This window comes from Oncorhynchus mykiss, chromosome 20, assembly GCF_013265735.2.
Source record: "Oncorhynchus mykiss isolate Arlee chromosome 20, USDA_OmykA_1.1, whole genome shotgun sequence".
Classification (NCBI taxonomy): domain Eukaryota; kingdom Metazoa; phylum Chordata; class Actinopteri; order Salmoniformes; family Salmonidae; genus Oncorhynchus; species Oncorhynchus mykiss.
Genome location: NC_048584.1, coordinates 16,535,187 through 16,545,626, shown reverse-complemented (window position 1 = coordinate 16,545,626; position 10,440 = coordinate 16,535,187). Strand labels below are relative to the sequence as shown.

General features: G+C 40.6%; 2 protein-coding genes across 2 annotated transcripts; both read right to left on the bottom strand.

Annotated features, from left to right (window-relative positions):
• Window positions 1-622: 622 nt before the first annotated feature.
• LOC110499586 (gamma-crystallin M2-like) lies at window positions 623-4,685 on the bottom strand. Its single transcript, XM_021576717.2, has 3 exons — window positions 4,536-4,685; window positions 2,251-2,493; window positions 623-1,256 (listed from the first exon to the last, which is right to left on the bottom strand). The coding sequence occupies exons 1-3, from the start codon at window positions 4,542-4,544 to the stop codon at window positions 981-983; spliced, it is 528 nt and encodes a 175-aa protein (XP_021432392.1). The 5' UTR covers window positions 4,545-4,685; the 3' UTR covers window positions 623-980.
• Window positions 4,686-5,189: 504 nt separating this feature from the next.
• Window positions 5,190-8,966, bottom strand: LOC110498755 (gamma-crystallin M2). The gene is made up of 3 exons (XM_036955896.1): window positions 8,767-8,966; window positions 5,987-6,229; window positions 5,190-5,518 (listed from the first exon to the last, which is right to left on the bottom strand). Exons 1-3 carry the CDS (start codon window positions 8,818-8,820, stop codon window positions 5,243-5,245), a joined length of 573 nt encoding a protein of 190 aa, XP_036811791.1. The 5' UTR covers window positions 8,821-8,966; the 3' UTR covers window positions 5,190-5,242.
• Between the last annotated feature and the right edge of the window lie 1,474 nt (window positions 8,967-10,440).

Genomic DNA, 10,440 nt, shown 5'->3' with positions numbered 1-10,440 from the left:
TCTGGTAAAAGATAATACAAAACAAAAAACATGCGTTTTCTATATATTTGTTCTGACATCTTTGAAATGCAAGAGAAAGGCCATACACTGAGATAGGATCTTAGGTGTAAAATAGATGTTGTCCACAATATGAGATCAGTGTGTGCAAAGTTTCAGTGAATAATTACATCGCTACACAATATCTGCCAGGAGTTTGCCCAAATGTGCCAAATTGGGTATGGAGCCAGAGACAGCGGTGGAGTCAAACTGTTGAACCCAGTTCCTACATTTCAATATAAAAATAGATTTTTTTTCAAACAAAACTACACTGCATTTTATCTCTGGCACCTTCAGGGGTGAATCTTTCAAACCATTTGCATTATAAAAGTGTTTTGTTGTTGTGCACTATCCTCAAACAATAGCATGATCTTTTTTTGGCTGTAATAGCTACTGTAAATTGGACACTGCAGTTAGATGAACAAGAATTTAAGCTTTCTGCCCATATAAGACATGTCTATGTCCCGGAAAGTTGGCTGTTGTTTACAATGTTTTCTAGTCACATTATTGCATATTGAGCAACAACTGCCCCGGTTTAGGGACACCGATGTCGTAGAGGTTAATAACAAAAAAAGGCCCTTTGGTGTACTTTGATCAAATTTTCATTTATTTTGCTTATAATAGGACAGGAGGTTGAGGACTGGCAAAGCACATCATTCTGCTCTGTAACAACAAAAGCCAGAGAGTCCATCACTGTTACCATACGAGCATCGCCTGAGCCCCGAGGTCTACTTTCCCAGTCTAAGCAAAGCAGCAAAGACCCAACACCAACTGGTCCAAAACCCCCAATCACGCTAATGTGATTTCAGGGTCAGAAGACCACAGTAGATACACCACAGTAGATACACAACAGTCAAACAATGCTAGCAATAAAGGGTAGGGGTACAGTACAGGATTTATAATCGGATTGCATTAGGAGAGGATGAGGGGGTCTCAGTTGACCTTCAGGGGATCTCGGTGACCCGTCTCAGGGAGCCGATGGTGGGGCTGGAGCTTCCCCACTCGCTGTGCCTCCTGTACTCGCCAGGACGAAGGAAGTACTGACGACCCCTGTAGTGGGGGTGCTCGTGGAGGATCCAGTAACCCTCTATGACGTTGGCGGAGGAGATGTCTCGGCTGTGGAAGCGCTCGTGAAGGTCGGGGCAGTCCTCCATCACCTCCATGTTCTGACCACCGAAGTCAGAGCGCTCGTAGATCTTCATCCTATAGTTTCCATGATACTGGGAAAGAAGAAGACAGACAAAATGGAGAATGGATATAGTTAATGATACTGTTGACTTGACAAACAATATATAGATGGTAATGTAAATGTTCCATAATGAGAATGAAACATAACTTCAACCATGACATTTGTGAAGAAGAAATGCACCATGTGTTTTAAAACAAGGTTGGCTGGCCCTCGCTTCATGCTCGTCGCCAAACCCACTGGCTCCATGTCATCTACAAGACCCTGCTAGGTAAAGTCCCCCCTTATCTCAGCTCGCTGGTCACCATAGCATCTCCCACCTGTAGCACACGCTCCAGCAGGTATATCTCTCTAGTCACCCCCAAAACCAATTATTTCTTTGGCCGCCTCTCCTTCCAGTTCTCTGCTGCCAATGACTGGAACGAACTACAAAAATCTCTGAAACTGGAAACACTTATCTCCCTCACTAGCTTTAAGCACCAACTGTCAGAGCAGCTCACAGATTACTGCACCTGTACATAGTTCACCTATAATTTAGCCCAAACAACTACCTCTTTCCCAACTGTATTTAATTTATTTATTTATTTTGCTCCTTTGCACCCCATTATTTTTATTTCTACTTTGCACATTCTTCCATTGCAAAACTACCATTCCAGTGTTTTACTTGCTATATTGTATTTACTTTGCCACCATGGCCTTTTTTGCCTTTACCTCCCTCCTCACCTCATTTGCTCACATTGTATATAGACTTGTTTCTACTATATTATTGACTGTATGTTTGTTTTACTCCATGTGTAACTCTGTGTCGTTGTATCTGTCGAACTGCTTTGCTTTATCTTGGCCAGGTCGCAATTGTAAATGACAACTTGTTCTCAACTTGCCTACCTGGTTAAATAAAGGTAAAATAAAAAAAATTAAAAAATGATGAAGTAAATGCTAAGATAGAACAAATCTGTAGACACTGCGGCCCTCAACTCAAGGGACTGAAAACTATGTGGGACTGAGGACACCTGATGTAGTACACTCACAGGGGGCACCATACGGCAGGAGCGGATGCAGTCGTTGAAGCCAGCCCATCGCTGGTAGTCAGGGTACTCGCCCTTGTTCAGCATGTATTGGTAGCCAGTGTAGTTGGGCTTCTCGTAGGCCACCCAACAGCCACTGTCCACCTTTATGGAGTTACAGCGGCTGAAGTGGTTGTGCATCTCAGCACAGTCGCTGCTGCACTCATAGTGCCGGCCCTGGAAGTTCTTGTCCTCGTAGAAGATTATCTAGAAGAGAGAGATGGAAACTTCAAATCAAAATGATACACGCATATTGAGGAAATGTTTTACAACATATCACAGAATAAAAACAGAATTCCATTTTCATTCAAATGATTTTTATCATGAACTCTATTCCAATATACACCATTTATGATGTATAATTGAAATAAAACAAGCTTATCATCATAATATATATTTTTAGTACATGTGACTAAGAAGAGAGTGTTATTGGACCAATAATAAATGATCCACTTCTCATTTTCATATCCCAAAAACCACACATCCTTGAGGCCCTAAGCCCTGCCCACAGGTGATGCTTCATTGTTGCGTGCACTTCACCCGTCACAGGTGGTGATGCTGCTCTTTACCACGTGACCCATTTGATGTTCATTGTTTTTGATAGGCTAGAAAGTATGCCAGCAATTTAGTAAAATCATTTTTAAACGGCAACAGAAAGCAAGCAAAAGAACCCGACAAGAGGAGCAAATTACTTCCGTCTTCTGGTTTCGTTATATATCTGGAACATTTTATTGCTGACAAGCAAAACATTTGGGGATTATGTCATCAATGGACTAATGAAAAAAACAAAGTTTTCCTTTAAGTTTAACTGCAAGACTGAACAAGTGAAAAACGTTTGTAAAATGTAAAAAGATACGCTACTTACACAAGTAGGCGCCTAGCATTTATTGAAGTCCACATAGGTCTAAATGTGAATTAAATTCATCTGTTAATTTACAAAGTGTTAACATACCAAAAGTGTTCATTTTAAAATACAAGAATAATCTACATAATGTGTTGCACAATGTAAATGTATTGTCGGGCCACAGTTAACCCATTCATAGATGCTGGTTGGGGGAGTTTTGTTAAGTTCCCCGACGCTCATTCTGAACTTTAAAACGCGTTACTTGTGATACGGTTTTGGAAATATAAGGAATATATCTTTCATATCAGCGAGAAATAATGATACAAAAAATATTCAATTACTACACACCTTTAAAGGGGCCATTAGGGTTAATGTTTTTTTTTTCTCTCATTAGGGTTAATGTTTCCACACGGCCATATCTCACGTTACATCACTTGTTTACGGAAGACCACCTATGCTAATTAGCTATCTAGCGAGCTCCGAACACCTGTGTGGAAGCGCAAGGGACACGCTCTTTTCACGCCACTTTGATACAAAGTAATTTTCCTAACCATAACTTCAGTCTCCTAACCTGCTAAGTTAATTCTCCCACGTTAAGCTGTTATGAAAAAGTTACTTCAGTATCGAAATATATATATATTTCACGTAAGTGTAACTTGGGAGGAATTGTAGTTTGTCAACTGGAGGCACACACAGTTTGTGGCTCTGTGCTAAACTGCTACAGTGAGTGTATCTTTATTATTAGACAATTATTTCTCGCAGATATGAAAGATAAGGGGCATTGCAGCATATATATTTCGAAAAAGGTTTGAAAGCGATGATTATTGACGTTTCTAACCGCGAAACAACGTCGGAATTGAAGTTGACATGGTGCTAACGGTGGCGCGAATGTAACCGCTGAAAACCCTACTGACGGAGAAGAATGGTTTTCGAGAGCTAGGTCGCAGTGTGCAATTAGCAGAAACAGAAATCAGGTGTGCCAACTCTCACCCCAGTAACGTTATGATTCAACTAAGTAACCAACAGCAGCAAACAAACACTATTTTGCCCATATAGTTGATTATTATTAATAATAATAGGTATGTTGTCTTGGCTAAACATGCATTATGTAGGGACATTGCTGCCTTTGAGGCATTTGTGTGGCCCTCCTCTGTCCAGTCCACTCATGCTTGCACATTAGTTTTGAGCCTTTGACACATTCTATTCAACATCTCCTAAAATCCCCATCCATTATCATTAATGGCCATTAATTTCTGCATTAATTGCAAGATGATTAGTTATTTATAATAGTATCCAGCAAATCTAAATATGAAACGTATTCTGATGACGGGTTTATCATAGAAAATAGTTAATTGAGCCTCATTCCTGTATTTCCCTGTGTAACGCATAGTGTGTTCATGCTTACCTTTCCCATTGTGACTGTGTTTAGTTCGGACCGGACTAGGTAGCGAGCGTTACTGGACCTCTTTATAGACCCTGCAGGGATCAGGGCTTTGAAATTGTGGCACAAAGCTTTGTTGCGTCAGCACAATGTGCTCTACAGACTACAGAATACTATAGGACTGGCCCACAGCAGCAGCTCTTTGTCTCTGTCAAAAGCGCTCTATCTCTCTCTCTGTGGAAAATACTATAACTGCACTTTCCCGAAGTCCCACAATAAGAGTTGCCACATCTGCCTTTATTGGCATTGAGGTTAGCAATGTATAGACAGAAAATTACTATGGCCTCCTAAACAGCTTTTGAATAGATTTGAATGTGTTGCAATGAGTTTCTGATTTGCAGTTAATTCAGTCAATCAGTTAGTTAATCAATAATATACTTAAGAGTATATTTTGTATGTTGATTTGGTTGTGCTTATGACATGCTTGTTCACAACTGATTTGTCCAGAAAACATTTAATGAGGGTGCAGATGACTTTTAGGGCATCTAATTTCCCTGTCTAATAACCATACAGTTTATCCAACACTGAAACTGAAACTTAATTATTAACACACAAGGTAACTTTGCTATATGTTTTTCCAATGATTTTAGATAGAAAGAAAATCACACAGAGAAGCCATGTTTTAAAACCAGCACGTTTAATCACTTTGTTACAGTCCATAGGTGAGAAGCTTACAGGCCACTCCTCATTCTCCTGAAGGAGCCCACCATGGGGTTGTGGCAGCCCCAATCGCTGCAAGCCCTGTACTCGCCGGGGCGGAGGAAATACTGACGACCCCTGTAGTTGGGGTGCTCATAGAACACCCAGTAGCCTTCCATGACATTGGAGGAGAAGATGTCACGGTGGCGGAAACGCTCGTACACGTTGGGGCAGTCGTCCATGAACTCCATCATGTGACCAGACATCTCGGGCCTGTTGTAGATCCTCATCCTGTAGGCTCCTCTGTACTGTTGGCGGAAGAGAGAACGGCGGGCATAGAGAGGACAAGAAGGGATTTGGGGTAAAATTATCACAGCGGGTCACAGTAGAGTTTTTTACACTGGGTGAACTAAGCAGAGGTAAACATACATACATTTCTACACATCAAATAATACCAGAGACTTGCTTCCCTTAGAAACAGATTTTCAGTCAAACTGTTCAAAATAGCAGCATAATATATTTTTTCTTAACTGACAAAAACACTGAGCGATGATGAATAGAATGAAAATGAATAAGTCTTTTTGGGGGGGGGGGGGGGGATGTAGCCCATTCCTTTAAAAAATGACTGGATCTCCTTGTGGACTTCGCCACGGAGACTTTCATGCTTTGACTCCTCCTTATCTATCAATGACATCAAGAGGCTGGTGATTGATGCTGATTTCTAAAGCACTGTTTGATGTGTGGCAGGGTTAACCCTATCAGTTTGATTGACTTACGGGGGGGAACATCTGGCAGGAACGGATGCAGTTGTTGAAGCCCATCCAGTGGTGGTAGTCTGGGTACTCGCCCTGGTTCAGGATGTACTGGTAGCCGTTGAAGTTGGACTTCTCGTAGGCCACCCAGTGACCGCCGGTCACCCTGATAGAGTTACAGGAGTTGAAGTGCCTGAAGGTGTCAGCACAATCGCTGTTGCACTCATAATGACGGCCCTGGAAGTTGTGGCCTTCGTAAAAGATAATCTATGAAGAACAGAAATGTATAAAATTGTTTATATATAGAGTTATTTAGACTGAGTCAAGGATGATGATAGTAAAAGGCGAATGGCTTGACTGAAAGCAGTACTCGTGCATGTGGTGTTGATTGGCCAATAGGGGACACATTTCACTTTACCTTTTATATATGCTGTAAACTATGTAAGTGACGCAGGCAACTTCACTTTTGAGAAAGTTAATGCAAGGCACAACAGTTCAGTTTAAATTAGAAACCAACATTACTATACTAGTACTAGTATGGTCTCCATAGGTTAGTGCCCCAAATCAGAGATTTGAGAGCAGTTTTTTCTCCATTAATATTTTAAAGATGCACTCTCAAACGTTTTTTTTTGTGTACAACGTCATACAATTGTGTACTACGTCATTCATTTTGTGTAATATATTACGAAATGCTTTCTATGATATCATACAAATTTTACAATTGCCGTGATATGTTACAAATCCAATTTGTACAATATGTTACGAATTTGTTGTGCTCCTGGACTGCATCTAAGGATCTACGGGATTGGTGTCCCTATACCGGGACGGTTGTTAATGTGACAAGAATGACGTTGTAAGTAACAGCAAACTTTCCAGGACATAGACATGTCTTATATGGGCAGAAAGCTTACATTCCTGTTAATCTAACTGCACTGTCCAATTTACAGTAGCTATTACAGTGACAAAATTGCCATGCAATCGTTTGAGGAGAGTGCACAACAACCAAAACATTCTATCACGGCAACTGGTTTGATACATTCACCTCTGACGGTAAATAATGTACTTACATTCAGTAATCTTGCTCTGATTTGTCATCCTGAATGTCCCAGAGATAAATGGTAGCATTGTTTTGTTTGATAAAATCAACTTTTATATTCAAATATAGGAACAGTTTGAAACCCTGCTGTCTCTGGCCACACACCCACCTCGCCCGGCCATCTAGATGTGTGAAGGTTAGTGTTTTTTTTTCTGTAGGGAAGCTAACTATCCATCATGTATGACATTCCTGGGAGTATGTAAACTTAAACTTTGTATTACCGTATCATTTTTGTATGTTCTCTATACTTCAAAATGTATCAATTGACCAATTCAGCACATTTGGGCAAACTTGATAGAAAATATTGTGCAGTACTGCAATGCTTCACAGGACCAGTCTGAAACTTTGCACACACACTGCTGCCATCTAGTGGCGAAAATCGAAATTCCACCTAAACCCCTAACACAGAACCCAAACCGGCTGCGCGTGTGTGCCATCGTGCGTGCCATCGTGCATACGTTTATTTTGTCCCCCCATACCAAACGCGATCACGACACGCAGGTTAAAATATCAAAACAAACTCTGAACCAATTACATTAATTTGGGGACAGGTCGAAAAGCATTAAACCTTTATGGCAATTTAGCTAGATAGCTTGCACTTGCTAGCTAATTTGTCCTATTTAGCTAGTTTGCTGTTGCTAGCTAATTTGTCTTGTGATATAAACATTGAGTTGTTATTTTACCTGGAATGTACAAGGTCCTCTACTCCGACAATTAATCCACACATAAAACGGTCAACCGAATCGTTTCTAGTCATCTCTCCTCCTAGGCTTTTTCTTCTCTTGACTTTATATTGCAATTGGCAACTTTCATAAATTAGGTGCATTACCGCCACCGACCTCGTTCGTCTTTCAGTCACCCACGTGGGTATAACCAATGTGGAGATGGCATGTGGGTACCTGCTTCTATAAACCAATGAGGAGATGGGAGAGGCAGGCCTTGCAGCGTGATCTGCGTCAGAAATAGAACTGACTTCTATTTTAGCCCTTGGCAACACAGACGCTTGTTGGCGTGTGCGAGGAGTGTGGGTGTGCAATAATTGAATAATATATATTTCTACATTTTGCAACGCGAGCGGTGTAGTCAGCCTGTAAGCGATATTATGGCCTTTCTCTTGCATTTCAAAGATGACGGAACAATTATTTTTCTGAAAACGCATGTTTTTTTGTTTGTATTATCTTTTACTAGATCTAATGTGTTATATTATCCTACATTAATTTCATATTTCCACAAACTTCAGTGTTTCCTTTCAAATGGTATCAATAATATGCATATCCTTGCTTCAGGTCCTAAGCTACAGGCAGTTAGATTTGGGAATGTCATTATAGGCGAAAATTGAAAAAAAGGATCTGATCCATATTAACTACCCTCATTATCAAAAGAGGTTACCTGTTCCCTTTTTCCCGATCCTTAAGGTTAATTGACCTTTTCTTTGGATTCCTGTTTTATCCTATGGAGTATAGATGGGATTTTTTTAAATATATAATCCAAGTAATACAATTTTGTGGAAAAAAGTATCTCGCATCCTTCCATGTATTGGTATTAGTTCCACGACTGAAATCTTAGACAAATCTTTGACAGCTTCATAAACTGTATGCGTAGCTTACTTGCCAAATCGCTTCACTATACGCCTTGATAGCATTTGGTGCTCTACATAATTTTATCAGCAGTCATCAAACAAGTAACCGAAATGTGTGTTAGCTCATACCTTTCCCATGGTTGGAGGGCTTGATCGTGGCACCGTAGCCTCCAACAGGGTCATAGGGCCTTTTATACTCTTCTACTGACAAGAGTGCTCTGTTGCGTCATAGTGACTAGATGTTACCTTTTTAAACGTCACTGACCATTCCCATTGTCTCTCAAACCATAGGCTAATCTTTTTCCCCCGCAAGTGCTAGTTTACCTATACAATATATAACATCCACCCCATATAGCTGCCCCATTCTATGTTTTCTGTACACAGACCCTTGTTCAGCCATGGCCTAGTGATGCACTCATTGAAACATCACACAAAAGGCCTTTAGGTATGTAGTGTGAACAACAGAACCTTTAACGTTTACAGGAGGTGAGACGGTTCATGTACTCTCTAGTAAACAAAACAAAGCCATATCTTCTACAAATATTTGGGGTTGATGTGAAAAAGATTATTGAACGTTGGTAATAGAATGTTATGAAAATGCAAATGGTTTATCAGAGTTTATTTTGGTGTGGGTTCATGTTTTCCCTCTCCCTGATCGCAGGTCACGAAGTCTCGGTTGTGTTCTGTTCATAGACCTGTGTGTGTGTGTGTAAGTGATTCTGATGATATTGATTGAATCAAGCTCTTGTGTTGATGTAATCTAGAGTGATATGTTCTCTTTTTGCTTCCATAGCCTGCAGACCTACTCTGATGCCATGTACAGATAACAGTGTTCTGTGGTGTGTGTGTGTGTCAAAAGGAGGGCATAGTTGTGTGTCTGAGTCTATGTGAAAAGCAATAGTGCTTTGGACTTCTGTCTTTGGCTTGTAAAACATACCCCAGAGCGGAAGGGAAAAAGCCAGAAAGAGTTGCCCCTGTGTGTTCTGTTCCCAAAGCCCAGCTGATGCTAGAAAGGTCAGTCTCATCCTTTAACCTTTCATGAGGATAAAGAGCCCATGTCCTCTCTCTAACATTGTATGCTTCTTTCTGCTTCAACTCTGCAGAAAGACAATGCTTTCTGAAACACAATAGCCTTTCGGTTCCCGGGCAAAAACCTGCTACTCTGGTAGTTTCTCTAACCAAATGTGACTCATGTTGATAAGCTTTTATTTTTTTAATCAATCATTGCCTTGAAATTCCCATAGGCTTCAATAGATTTAATGTTTCAAGTAGCTCTCTTTTTCCACAACTGAAGTAGCTCATTGATATCCTTTTATCACATTGTGCAGTGTAATTTATCTGATTTATCAGATGGTTTGTCTTCTTTGTGTTTTTTTTAACGTTTTTGGGCAACAGAGTAGAAAATGTGACCAAATTGAGGTATTGGGTGTATAATATATATATATGAGAGAGAGAGAGCCACTGCCCCAGAGAAGCCAGTAAAACAGCCACCTCAGACCCGGACCACAGCCTCAACACCACAGTGGGACAGACAACACAGGACCCAGCAGATAGCCCCTCTGACAACCCCCCAACACCCAATGAAGACACACAAAAGCCAGAGATTGTGCTTAGACTCTAATGGGAAATACATTGATGAAAATAAATTATTTCCCAAACACAAAGTGGATAAACTCTGGTGCCCAAACAGTTGACACCCCTACAAACAAACCCTGGCCACACCCTATATAACCCCTTCAAATCAAATGTAATTTGACACATCCGCCGACTACAACAGGTGTAGTAGACCTTACAGTGAAATGT